This window comes from Erigeron canadensis, chromosome 5 (genome assembly GCF_010389155.1).
Source record: "Erigeron canadensis isolate Cc75 chromosome 5, C_canadensis_v1, whole genome shotgun sequence".
In the NCBI taxonomy this organism is placed as follows: Eukaryota; Viridiplantae; Streptophyta; class Magnoliopsida; order Asterales; family Asteraceae; genus Erigeron; species Erigeron canadensis.
In genome coordinates, this window is record NC_057765.1 from 41,392,295 (window position 1) to 41,406,012 (window position 13,718).

At 33.9% G+C, this 13,718-nt stretch overlaps 2 protein-coding genes across 2 annotated transcripts; one reads left to right on the plus strand and one right to left on the minus strand.

Annotated features, from left to right (window-relative positions):
• Nucleotides 1-479: 479 nt before the first annotated feature.
• LOC122600791 (E3 ubiquitin-protein ligase HOS1) lies at nucleotides 480-9,172 on the minus strand. The gene is made up of 10 exons (XM_043773552.1): nucleotides 8,963-9,172; nucleotides 8,335-8,722; nucleotides 8,059-8,193; nucleotides 7,804-7,979; nucleotides 7,308-7,700; nucleotides 6,617-6,775; nucleotides 5,307-5,798; nucleotides 4,314-4,451; nucleotides 2,878-3,476; nucleotides 480-973 (listed from the first exon to the last, which is right to left on the minus strand). The coding sequence occupies exons 1-10, from the start codon at nucleotides 9,092-9,094 to the stop codon at nucleotides 814-816; spliced, it is 2,772 nt and encodes a 923-aa protein (XP_043629487.1). The 5' UTR covers nucleotides 9,095-9,172; the 3' UTR covers nucleotides 480-813.
• A 1,784-nt stretch (nucleotides 9,173-10,956) lies between these two features.
• LOC122600706 lies at nucleotides 10,957-12,229 on the plus strand. The gene is made up of 3 exons (XM_043773461.1): nucleotides 10,957-11,657; nucleotides 11,741-11,820; nucleotides 11,921-12,229. The coding sequence occupies exons 1-2, from the start codon at nucleotides 11,130-11,132 to the stop codon at nucleotides 11,795-11,797; spliced, it is 585 nt and encodes a 194-aa protein (XP_043629396.1). The 5' UTR covers nucleotides 10,957-11,129; the 3' UTR covers nucleotides 11,798-11,820; nucleotides 11,921-12,229.
• The last annotated feature ends 1,489 nt before the right edge of the window (nucleotides 12,230-13,718 follow it).

Genomic DNA, 13,718 nt, shown 5'->3' on the forward strand with positions numbered 1-13,718 from the left:
TATGAAATTTTAAAAATTTAATTTTAAAAATACCCATATAATTTTTATAATTTATCGATATACGGTTATTGAAATAAAATATTTTGCTTGAAGTAGAGGAATAACATAATTTATAAACGAGAGATTAAAAATTTAGTGGTTAAAATTTAAGGAGAGAAAAAAATGAATGCTTAAATTTTTTTCTGTAAGTGTTATGAATAAGTGAGATGGATATTTTAGAGTTTTAAACTACTTAAAGTTTAAAAAAATGAAAAGAACAAATGCTTAATGTAGTTTATAATGTAGCTGAGATAAAGATACGTGAACTCAAAAACCGAGCTAAGCATATCTATCAGCTCGTGAAGAATGAACATGGGTCGATCAAATTAAAAATTCACCAGGAAGACTACGACCACGTTGTCTAAAAAGCTCCAAGAAACAATCACTACCTAAAAATGTATGATAGATGAATGAATGATTATACCATCTGACAAAATTTCTCATCAGTAAATTTGAACTTTATCCATCATTGATCATATATCAATATTCATAACATTTTCAGATTCCAAACAGCAACTGAATTTAACAATACAAGAGTCCATATATGACTCATAAGTTTTAAATATAACAGAAGCTGTACTTGTAGGCTCATCATAAAATTATAAGATACAAAACTAGGCCAAAAGGGATAAAAGACAAACTGAAACCTGGCATTCTTTCATCTAACAAACAACTCTTGTATCAAGTAATCTAATTGTGCATCAACTGCAACAGTTCAATCAATCAGAACAGGATAGTTGAGGGTGAAATAAGTTCGCAAAATCTTAAAACGAGTCATCTTCTGGTTTTCCGCCTTCTGAATACCCTCGAGGGGGTGGTACCTCCTGTGAGTCTATCGGGACTCTGCTGATCTTCATAATCTCCAACATCATCCGACCTCCATCTCGGTCCACCATTCAAACTTGTTTGCATAGGAAGTATCTGATCTTTGTTGCTGAGGGTCACAGACAGAAAGAGTATATTTATAAATCGAACATTACAATTTTCCAATTACGTATCATTATAAAACATTGATACCATTGACTTTCATCCAAAAGGATTGCAATTTTATGCCGTTATTCAATATATTTTATTAAAATTGATTAACATACAAGTACTTGCAGAAAATCATCCATCAACCAAAAACAATGTTTATAGTGAGAATCGATTTGCACATCACATTATCATTTAAGGTCTTGGGTGTTGTTTGCACCTTGTGTGTTGATCTAGTAACCTTGTGATGAACTTCTTGGACAGAGGAAGACCTAATGTATATTTTCTGAACTGTTTTAAAACCGTTCAGACATCAAAGCGAAAAAATCCAATGACTCGATACAAGGGTTTTGCTAACCAATTGACCATATTCAACATCCTATGCTTTTAACAGAAGGGCTGTAGTTAAGGTTACCAAAAATAAATAACAAAAAATCAATAGTAAATGCCCCACTTTCTATTTTTTCAATAAAATACAATGATTAACACGGAAGGTCAATTTAATATATACCTTATTAATATGAAAAAATTGAGCATTCTTTGGTCAAAAATAAGAGAAAATTTCATATTTCACCTTACTAACATATATAAATATCACATATACCCAAATCAACTTTAAGATATCACAAATCCCCATCTTAGATATAAATATATCAAATCTCCTCAAATCACAATTTTAATAACAATTAATCATTAACTATTATCTTTGAATCATGATATGACCACAATCTCCCTTTTAAGAATCAGTTGAACGAAACATGTTGACATTTCACCTTGACGATGACACAAAGAAAGATGGAGTATTTCAGAATGCTTTCATAGTAAAGTCAAACAAAGACATGTCGTGATTTAAGCTAATAATAGACAAAAATCTAAAAATAAAACAGCTAAAAACATAACTTTTTATTGATCTGGATTTATGGGAAAAATTAAAATAAAATGAACAAATATTATATGTAAAAAGAATCTGCAAGCTGCACCTTGACCACTTTTATCATTGGGCATGTGACTGCTTCCATGTTTGTGATAGCAATTTCTCACTGATGTCCCTCTAAGAACTTACCAATTTTTTTATGTTTTTTTTTTGAACTGACATATGTTTATAGACAGATACTTAGTTTGGTATGAACTAATAACTGGAGTTACTCATTATACCAGAAAATAGAAAATCAAAAGAATTCATAATGAATTGAACGTATATTATATTCTATAATCAATACATATGCATGAGATCAACCCATGTGAATGCATTGGTGATCTAATCAAGGGATCTGTCATATATGTCATGAGAATTAGAAGGAATGTTTGCCGCTATTTAGAGGGTAATATGGTCGCTATATGATTTAAAGATGATAATTAGTGATTTTTGAGATTTAATTGTAATTAAAATTGTGATTTGGGGAGATTTGATATATTTATATTTAAGGTGGGGATATGTGATATTTTAAAATTGATTTGGGTATATTTGATATTTATATATGTTAGTAGGGGGATATATGAATTTTTCTCAAAAAATAAATTCTTCTCTTTACCTTATTGAAATGATTCATTTTGTCCATTCAATAGACCACTCACGATCCCAGCAAATTGTAGCACTTTTATTTTTATAAACAGAGCTGGCATTTCCTTATCCAGGATATTTGAAGCCAAAATTAATGTGTGCCAAGTATCAACTATATAGACATATTTGATGGTATTGATTTTGAACAACCAGAATTTCTTTATATGGGCAGTTAAGATCTACTATAAAAAAAATTAAACTATATGGCAAATCAGAAATTTTCATGTGAGGGGGGAGAATAGTAAGTTTGGGGTGAGATACAGATAGAGTAAAGGATAATGTCAAAGAACTAAAAGAAAGTTTACCTCCAAGACATGTCCATAAAATCACCTGAAGCCTCCATAACATCTCTACCAAGTCTACTTGATCGTGTACCAGAAGCTTTTGAGATCGCATCAAAATGAGAAGACTTAGATAAGCCCCTGATGCTACTAGGCGAATCTTCAATATTAGAACCAAGATTTCTCAAATATGGACTAGAACTTGGAAGCTGGTCAGTTGACCCATTCTGGTCATTCTGGAAATACTTGTTCTTCCGCATCCTTGAAGAACCTCTGTTAAACTCTCTTAAAGGACTACTGGAAGTTGTGATATCATCAAATGGAAAATTTTTACTGATGGATTTAAGCATGCTCATCCCTCTTTCCGCATCGTAAAAGGCATTCTCTTGTGAAACCGAAGGACTACCATAGTTTGATAATCCACCTATATTTGATTTCGGTGGTGGGGTTTCATCGCTCATTCGTAAAATGATAGAAGAGTTAGCATAAGCAGGGACTGGTACTTCGTGATGATTGTGATTTTCTGAAGCATTGTTGTCATTCTCTGAGGAGACTAATTCAGTGAGTTGCCCACTTTTCACCTTTTGTTGTTCAACTTCTGGTAGAAGCTGTATGCTTTTATCCTGTAGAACCACAACTAGATCAATTATACGCCGTTTTTTTTTAACATCTATAACAACTATTATACAAAAATATCAGAAAAAAGGATCAGTACTATTGTCATTGTTTGACTATATTACATCGTCCAAAGCTCAATAAATTAGTTCCGAAGTCCTCACTATAACTAAGTAACAAGAATAAGATTATTGTTTCTGATAGGAATGGCAAAACTGGCAGGGAAGCCAACAGGTCAAAACAAGTGATTATTGGTCTGGTAAACACAGGTTAATCAAGGTTATGTCGACCCACAAAAGAGATTTTACTTGTTGAATGCTTTGTGGATGTTATCTGTTAATTATGATAACATAACTACATAATCAAAAGTTAGAACAACAATCTAACTATGTTTTAATAAAGTGATTGAGACGGTTTCATGCATTTGGAAACATTATGGGTGACTGTCACCCAGTTTGACCCATTTGATCCCCTTCCATTTTAGTTTCGTCTTCTTTTATAGCCCATTTGACCCGTCGCAAATAAAACATAAACCCAATTTGGCCTAATTGAATATAAATGGGCCAAAATCGTCTCCTCTGCTGAGTATACTTATTTTCTACAGTCTCTTAAAAAAACCTTGTCATAAAATCTAAATTGATTCCTAAAGAAATGTTGGCAACAAACTCTACTCAAGAGATAGCTTCCCACTTCATATTTATTGATTACACTTTAACTTTCTGAAGTAACATCGTCAAATCATGTATATCTGTAGGACAGCTAATCCTGTACTTAACTTATCATTTTAAATTTATATCATGTATTCATGTATTACATCAGAATGAAAAATTGTAAAACTAACTTACAACTAATCCTGCTCTCCAATGCTGGGTAGAACTCAATCTTTGAGCTACAGCCTCATCAACAGGATTCCTAGAAACAAAATCCTTCTCAAAGCATTGAAGCTTCCGATCAACTTGATATGCTTCTACGTACCGGTAACGCTATAGCAAGTATAATACAGAATAGTAAGATAAATACAGCAGTACATAAGCCTGATTGCAAGGAGGTTATTCAAAATAGAACATTTTAGTTACTTATAATTAGATGAATGCTGAGTAGTCAGCACATGTTGAATAAAAAAAGAAGCATTAAGTAAATACATTATACATACATGCCATAGAGATAGCATGACATGTATAACAGCGATGCAGAATCAGCCAATTCTCGGCAAGACTTTTGTGAAATCTCACACCATAAGATCTATTCATCAACATATTCAAGGTGGCTACATATTTGACTTCCTATCCATAGAATCAAAAACAATTTCATAGTTCCTAATTTCCTATTGCCTATGAAACTATTGTTTCTCATAGTAATGCTTCCAAACCATTACTTACAAAAAGATCACTTACATAAATTGCAAACTAAGAACCAATCAACATAATAACTATGTAATCTATTTACAGATTTGGACCATTTCTCGATCTGTGCATCTTTATCATTCCATTTTACCAGATGTCCCTAGGGGCAATTTGTAATCTTGTAAGCTGTAACACCCTAAAAGTGTAAGCTGTAACACCGCTAACAGATACATTATAAGCAACAGAATCTTCAATTTTACTATTATTTGATAGCCTGGCAGCACATTAACATAGTCAGCATATAAACTTTTTTTCTTGCATGAAATTGTAATGAGCTGTGTTTCTAAGTTACTCAGAATTAAGTATAGCGATTCATCAAAGTGTTAGGTGATAATTGTAAAGAAGATGAAAATCACTCATCTAGGATATATTTGGTTTGGAGCTTAAGATTTTTATAAAATTCAAAGTAAATAGGAAAGGGAGTACATAAAGTACCTGTAAATAGAACACAACGAGAAGACTTCCTGTGTTTGATAACGGATCGTCCAAAGCACAATCCAAAAGACACTTGTGCAGATGTTTCTCCTCATCCACATTCCACGGTAACCCAATGATACGATCAACCAGATTTCTCCGAATACAAAGAAGACAAATTTCGGTAACAAGTACCTCTAACCAATTATCTTCAAAATCATCATTTAAATCATTAGAAGCATCATCATACATCTCATTTCTTGTTTTCTTTTTCTTAACTTGTGTGCATACTGATTTTTGATACATATATGCTTCAATCAAAAGGCCACATTCGACTCTCACCCGGACAGCAGTGACAGCCTCATTAAGTGAGATTAGCTCTGTCCCACTATCATTTCCTGACCACCTTAATACCATAAGAGCTGCATAAGGATTTTGTCTTTCTAACAGAACCTGTGCCACTTTTGGATGTGTTGTGGGCCTCGATATCTCTGGAAGAAGATGACAAGCTTCCTATGAAATGTCATCAATGAACGCAAGGGGGTAAGTTTTGCATCTAAACATTATCTGAGTTCTGCTAGTAGCCTAGTACTTAGTATGAGAAAAATATGCTGTAACTTTACTAATCACTGTTATGAAAGACTTATTTTTAATGGCGAAATACCTTAGTTAATAGTCACTATTTTGAAATAAGATATGTAACCATCTTTAGGATACATATAACAAAGAAAAAGGTGTCCACACTATTTTAGATCAAGATATACTGGTTTTAAACTAGGACGCAAACTGTACACTTATAATAGCTGCAAACTTTAAAAATTATTACAATGACCCAAAAGTTCCCTTCTCCATAAACAGCGCACTCTAAGTTTAAGCATGATAGGAACTGAATGATAATTCTAATAAAAAACTGAACATGCTAACAAAATGCAAATTCGACATGCTTTATAGAAGGAGAAGTCGCTTAGCCGTTTCTCCCAATGACATTAAATAAACCCAACTTCAACATTAATCAAACATATTAAAGTCTAGCTCATAACCCCAATCCACAGAGTTACCTAATTACTGGACAGACTATGATTGCTTCATTATCAAAATACTATTGACATACATTCAAAACTCATTCAATTATGTGCTTGTTTTATCCATGAGATAGCCTAGCAGAGTAACTATATGATCACATAATATTACAATAATTAAGCTTTTAATGGAAAATACAGATATCTGCGTAAGTTACATGAAAAAAAATAATATTAAAATACTGAAGCCCCTCATACTTTTCATGAAAGAAACTAAAACAATAGTATAGAAGTGAGGAGAGAGAAAGACACCTGCAAAGCCTCGTCACTCAAATCATCTAGAAGATAGAAAGTAAAAGATTCCAAAATAGAATGCCTCGCTATATTGAATGTAGCAGAAAAGTCATCTACACAGAATCTCCACTTCTCATCAGGTATTTTCCAGACTCGGTCAAACAGATAATATAGAAACTGCTTTAGGTCAAGGAATACGAAAGTACTTCTCTACAGACCACTTAAATACACGTCTAACTGCTGTCTTGTTATAACAAGAAAAAGGCAACACACTAATGTAGAAGAAATGGTATACCTTACCTGTGTAATTCATGAATGGGACAATTCAGGTTACGTTCACTATTTATTCTTTGATGGGAAAAACAAATAACATAAAAGAATAATTTGGAGAAACGATAAAAGCAAAAAGACCTTATAAAAGAAAGGGTTGAACAAGTCGAAAATCACCCAAAGTCTTTACTTGATGCATAAGACCTCTATATTGGTTTGTACAAAAAAAAAGCAGATTATTATTAAAGAAAATGTAATCTTGTATCTGTAATTAATTCACCAAGTGTTCAGTAACAATTTTAAAAAAAGGAACAAGAACTGTATCGGGGTGAGCCCACCCCACCCCTTTTCCATCCATACCATATATTTACCCATTTTTCCATGGCCTGCCAAACCCACCCAGTTAACTACCTCTATGCATAATACGTTAGAAGGATACAATTGCTTGTTTTGCTACCACCAGATCTGAACTTCCACACAGAAAGAGAATGTCAATAGCCAGCCTCAGATTTTCAAAAGGATAGCTTCCAACCATCCCCTCTATTTTGACTCGAGAAAAAGATACACCTCCATCCTTCTGAAGAGAAGCAATTTCCAGTTCATCCTCTCTATTAGCTGTATACTCCTGTTGTGTCTCAAGATTTGATAAAGCATCTTCGATAAAAAGCATTGCAGTATCTTCCCTTGAGGTTCCATTAGCGGACGGCCAAGCACGTTTAATTGCCTGTAACTTTCTCTCGCGGACATCAGCACGCCATGAAGAGAAACTATCATGCCTACATAAACCTTCAAGGAACTGATGTCTTGTATACCAAATCATCATCTCCATATGCTGAAAACCCAAGTGCAAAAAACGTAAATGTCATGATTCACAGATCTATTGTCAAGCATACTAACAAGTAAAGCTTAGTTGAAATAAACTATTAAAATCAAACCTGTTTTGTCTTTAGTATGCTTTCCTGTAGGTTGTGAATATCCTGAAGCTGCGCAGAAATGGACCCCTTGAAAGAAGATTCTAACTCGTCAAGGACGGTTGATATGCAGCTTAGTCGCACTGTAAACTTAAGAAGTACACTTGACCTTTCCTTAATTTCCTCGACAGTAAGATTATCTTTAAAGAGTCAAAGAAAATGGTCATTGTCCCCACAAAAAAAGATATACTAAAAATAAACCAATATAATGAAGGATACAGATTGGCCGAGTTTCAGCAATAATATTCTTAAACGTCCTCTTGCACCAGTCTTTGACAACCACTTCATCTAGCAACAAAGCAACAACTGGGTCACTAGAAACAGCACTTTCATCCATACACACATCTGTAATATCTGTCGATAATTTGTTAAGGAAAAAATATCTAGGAAGTATAGAGGTCATAATAAATTTTATCAACGAAAACTTATGTATATGACATAAATAAAGATGTTGTGTCCTGATTCATGAACAATAACAAAGCTGAACAAGGATACATTGACAAATCAGACATAACATATTGTTCTCCAAAGCAATGTCAAAAATTGAATACAGCCTTTCAACATCAGCTGTTGATTGTTTCTCGCCATCTGTTTCTTGAAACCTATCATCATATCTCTTTGAAATAAGACCCGCTTCAATACACTCATAAAACAACCGAAGCGACAGTCTATTCCCAGTCTTCGGTATGGAAATTCTACATATCGGACAAGCATCACATCTCTGACCACATTCTTCACATAAAGACGCATGTCCACATGAATTCAACACGCTTTGAACATTACGTCCACAACTTCTCAAGTCGCGTGTAGCCCTACAATGCTCAACTTTCGCTTCATTACATAGCTCTATCAAATCTATGGATGCCAAATGATCTAATGCGTCCTGAAATCATAACCACTAGCCGCATAAACTTATAAAATATAGTTATTATATTGAATATTTCATTGTAAATATATATAGCCTGAATATAATTCTAAATTAACACAATACAATAATATTCCAGAATTTTTAAATAATTAAATCCCTTTATTCACATACTGTAAGTGTAATAAACTACTAAACATAAATAAATAAAATAGGTATATAGAAATAGGCAGCTGTTAGATATATATATATATATACCTGAACTTTGGCGCAGCTGTAGTTAGGTTGAAGTGAGGGATAGCCAGTATTAGGTCTAACTGCGGCGGCGTTTCGGATATTTGAATCGGAATGTACGGTGGCGCCACCGTCAATTAACATATTTCCGTCCATTTCTTCTGCCGGAGGTCCGAGCTGGTCTTTAATATTGGGGTTTTTGAAGAGAGAGAGGGAGAGAGAGGGAGAGTGAGGGTTTTGATTTATTACTTTTGTTTTGGGGAAAAATTGGGACTTGAAAAGAAGAAAGGAGAAATAAGAAAAAGAGGTCCTTTTAGAATTGTGTTGTTGATAAAACTTGCACAAAAGATCCTTAGGTGGTTTTACTTTTCCTTTACAAATAAGGTTATTCGATTCAAGTTAATCGAAAAAGATAAACCATTTTATTAATCAATACGTGACCTAACCAGAAAATTACCTAGCCATTTCCAAACCCTTTTTTAATTATCCCCCAAGACTTATCCAACAGAGTTTGAATATTGTATATATCTAAAAAATCTTGAAATATATATAAACAGATATTGACAAAATAGTTTATAGTTTTGGTCATTCTTATTTTTATTATTTTGGAATTTACATACCAGAGTTTATGTGTGTAATGTTGCTAGTTTGATACGTTTTTTTAATTACTTTGTAATAAAAACTAGCGTTGTACTCGCGCGATGCAGCGGGGAATAAGAAAAAAACGCCGGTAGTTTGATGGTGGTTTGTGGGGCGGCGGCGATGAAAAAGAAAAAAAAAATAAGCCGGCGGCAGTGGATGGTAGTTTTTGGGGCGGTGGTGGATGGTGTTTACGGGGGATAGCGTACATAGAAGGTGAATTGCGGCGGTGGATGGTGGTATTTGGGGCGGTGGTGGATGGTGTTTATGGGGGAAGAAATCAGAGAAGGGGAGAGGAAGAAAAAATCAGAAATCGGATGAACGTATGTGTGTGTAATGAGCGTGATGGAGAAAAAATAGGGTAGTGTAAATTAGGAGGGCATAAAAGACATTTTAAAGGTAGAGGTATTAAAAGGGGGTGAGGTAGTTTGCTTATTAATGGAGTATAGATTACTTTGATCTTTTCTATTTTAAAAGTAGGTTTTAACTACTTTTAACAAATTTGTGTATTGTTACGTAGGTATTAAACACATAATATCTAACATAGTTATGATAACACATATGAGATTTGATGTAGTCTTTATAAAAAATACTCAATTTGAGCCTTTGAATCATACCATTGAAATTTGATTTTAAAAAAAATAAATACTTTTTATAAGGTATAGCATTGAAATTTTGATAAATGTGGATAGAGAAAAATAAACAAACTAAACTAAAAAAATTTTAATGGGGGTTAATGGAGTTGGTGGCTCATTAGTAAAGTATTTGACTTTGGCGTTATCTATTTGAGTTCGAGTCTCACGTCTCACATTTGTGAGGGTGAACTAATAGGGATTTGTCAAGAGTCTTGAGTTTCATTTCAGGTATTCGTGTAATTTATAAGTATAGGGGGTGTTTGTTATTGTGATTACAATACAGATTTTGCGTTTTCAAAATAGATTATGCGTTTTCAAAACTGCAGCGGGTAGATACATGCTTCTTCAAAACTGCGTTTTCATAGCAAATAATCACTTTTCATACAAACACTTTTTTATTTTATTTACGTTTTACGAACGTAATAGTCAGATAATCACTTCAAAACGCATTCCTAAACACCCTTTAAGTAGTTTAGAATGTCGTTTTAAAAAAAATATAAAAAAATACACGCTTAAATAAATAGTATTTACCCGATGGGCTAATAGCCCAATATTAAGTAAGTCACTTCATAACTTGGATTTAGTTAGAGTGCAAGATTTTCCTCTAATATATTATCGTGTATTTGAACGGACTATTAAGACTTATTTTTAATGAAGTATTGAGTGAGGGTCCGGCTAGAACAAAATATGTTATATTGGTAGAGATATTATTAAAACTTAAAAGTTAAAGATATATAGAATTAGAATAAGAAATAGAAAATAAACGCACACAGTGATGGTGGTCATACCCTTTATATGTTAAAAAGACGACAAGTATACAGACTACAGAGCCAGAGCCACACTCCATTCCAACCTCCGTCTCCGTTCTCCATCCTATAGATACAACCTATACATACATACAAACACAAAACCACACCATGTCTACACTTCCAGCTAGACACAACAAACCACTCCACAATTTCTCTCTCCCGTTCCTCAAATGGGGCCAACGTATCCACATCAACCACCGTCGCCGTAACCGCAGCAACTCACCTCACACCGATTCCGACTCCGATTTCAACAAACCTCACTCTAACCAAACAAACGAAGACGTTTTGGTCAACACAACTGAAAACAACAAGCTATTACCTGAAAACGGCGGCGGTGGTGATGTTGTTGGTACGGCGGTTGACGGTGATGTCAAGCCGTGGAATTTAAGACCTAGGAGGCTAGTTACCGGTAGTGGTGGTGATGGTAATGGTGTGAAATCGGTGCGTGGTGGTGTTGGTGTTGTCGCTGTGACGGCGGCGGCAACGGCGGAGGAAGAAGAGGATCGGAGTAAGAAGAGAAGGCTGTGGATTTCGTTATCGAAGGAGGAAATTGAAGAAGATATTTATGCGTTTACTGGTTCGAAACCTGCGAGAAGGCCGAAAAAAAGAAGCAAAATTGCCCAGAAACAAGTTGATGTATGTAACAGTGATTTTGTTGTATATATATGTTGTACATTAAATCTTGTTGACTTATTGTTTTGTTTATGTTTGTATTGCAGAATGTGTCTCCTGGACTATACTTGGTTGGGATTTCATCGGATTCCTATCGAGTTTAAATTACTACTACTAGTACTGATAGGTATGATTTCTTGGAATTTGGTTAATGTGTGATTATTATGTTGAATTTGCATCTTTTTTGTGTCTATTGGGAGTTTATGAGACGGTTAGATTTGTTGCAGGTGTAGAGATTAAGAAGTGATAGGATGGATGGGATGGCAATCTACTTGGGAAGAAAAAGACTTTTACTTTGTTTTTAATGAAGGCTAACTTTTTTAAGGTATAATGTAGTTGGGTTGTCCATTTTCAAGTAAATGATTTAGTTGCAGGACCTGGTTTAACTTAGCTTTTGTTTTTGGTTTATGATATGGAATGTTATATGTTAATATGATAGATGTATGTAGAAGGTTAAAGACTTAAACTTTTTTGTGTATGTCATGGCTAATGAAGCTCGGCCTGCTCTTATAGAAAGTCTCGTGATTGGTCTTTGATAAAATACATATATGTAGAAAGGTTAAAGACTTAAACTTTGTGTTTGTCATAGCTAATGAAGCTTGGCCTGCTTTTATAGGAAGTCTCGTGATTGGTCTTTGATAAATTTTGATGTGTGTACACATATATTATTGTCAAATACTCGATCTTCTTCGGGGCAGAGCTTTTGCAGCATGTACATCCCTATGTTTATTATCCTTTGTGTGTGCTCATGTGACAAAAGTTGTGCTATTGAAATTCACTTTGCCCATGATAAAAGATGTCAGTAACGTTTTTAGATATTGCAAGTTGTGTGTCTTTCATATCATTTTCGGTTTTCTACATTTCACTCTGCTAGGGTGGTTTTCTTGTTATTCTACCCACAAACAAATCAAAGGAATTCTCTTTGCTTTTGTTTCATTTTGATGTCCTAAAAGTATGTGATCTAAGAATCTGCATCAGCTTCTCCTTCCCTTGATCATCTGTATTAGTTTATGATAATTTTTGCAGAAATGCACGTATTGATATTGATATTAATATCGATTAGCATACTGTTTTCATCATGTGCTTCTAAAGTTAGCCCGTTCTCCTGGAAACTTAGGCAGAGTGGGATGTTCTGTCTTTCACGTTTTAGTGTGTATATGATTGGCCTCTCTTAGAAATCTATTCCGATTTTTCTCATTGATTTCATCATTATTTGAAGATTGATGCTTATGCTCTTAATAGGGAGATAAGGAGATTAGTGAAAATGCTATGTTATATTTGATTTATATGTTTCGATGTTCTTCATGCCCCTTCAAGCTGATTGAGTGATAAGATCCTTGTACCTGTGATCCAAACCGACTTTTTCCATGATTATGTTTCTCTACTACAATTCCTAGTATGGATATTACATTTCTAATTCCATGTGCTTTTCTTTCTTGCATCCTTTAGGTATATCATTTTGTTGTACATAAAACTATCCATTATGTGACCATCATGGCTAATCCCAGATTGTTGTATGCTAGTTTATTGCTTTTGCAACGAGTAGATTTTCCATAAGGCAAAAGACTTTATAGATCCGCCACTTTAACTTTTAGATGTTGGTCTTTTGACCATAAAGATGCAAACTGTATATATTAGAGTCTTTTGTAGTCAGTCTTTCCATTTAAAATTTATTGCGTTTGTGATTGATTGTATCATTCTTTGACTATAGAGTTGTTTCAATAGCTCTGTTTATGACTAGTATGGCATTGGGGTTGTTAGTAGATGAATTGTAGCGTCACTGGATGAATTGTATGTCTTTAGCGTCAATTTTGACCTATTTACTTATTAATTAGTCGATTTGAGCTACATTCTTTATTTTCAGCATGTCAAATAGGTGAGGTAATCACGTCTCCAGAAAGTAGATTTAGTTCAAAGTCACTTAGTCTTAACTATAAAGGGAATTTATTTTTTATGAAAATGCAATATAAGATCCATCAATTATGTTCTACATATTTTTATGCTTGTGAAGAATAATTAGTGGGG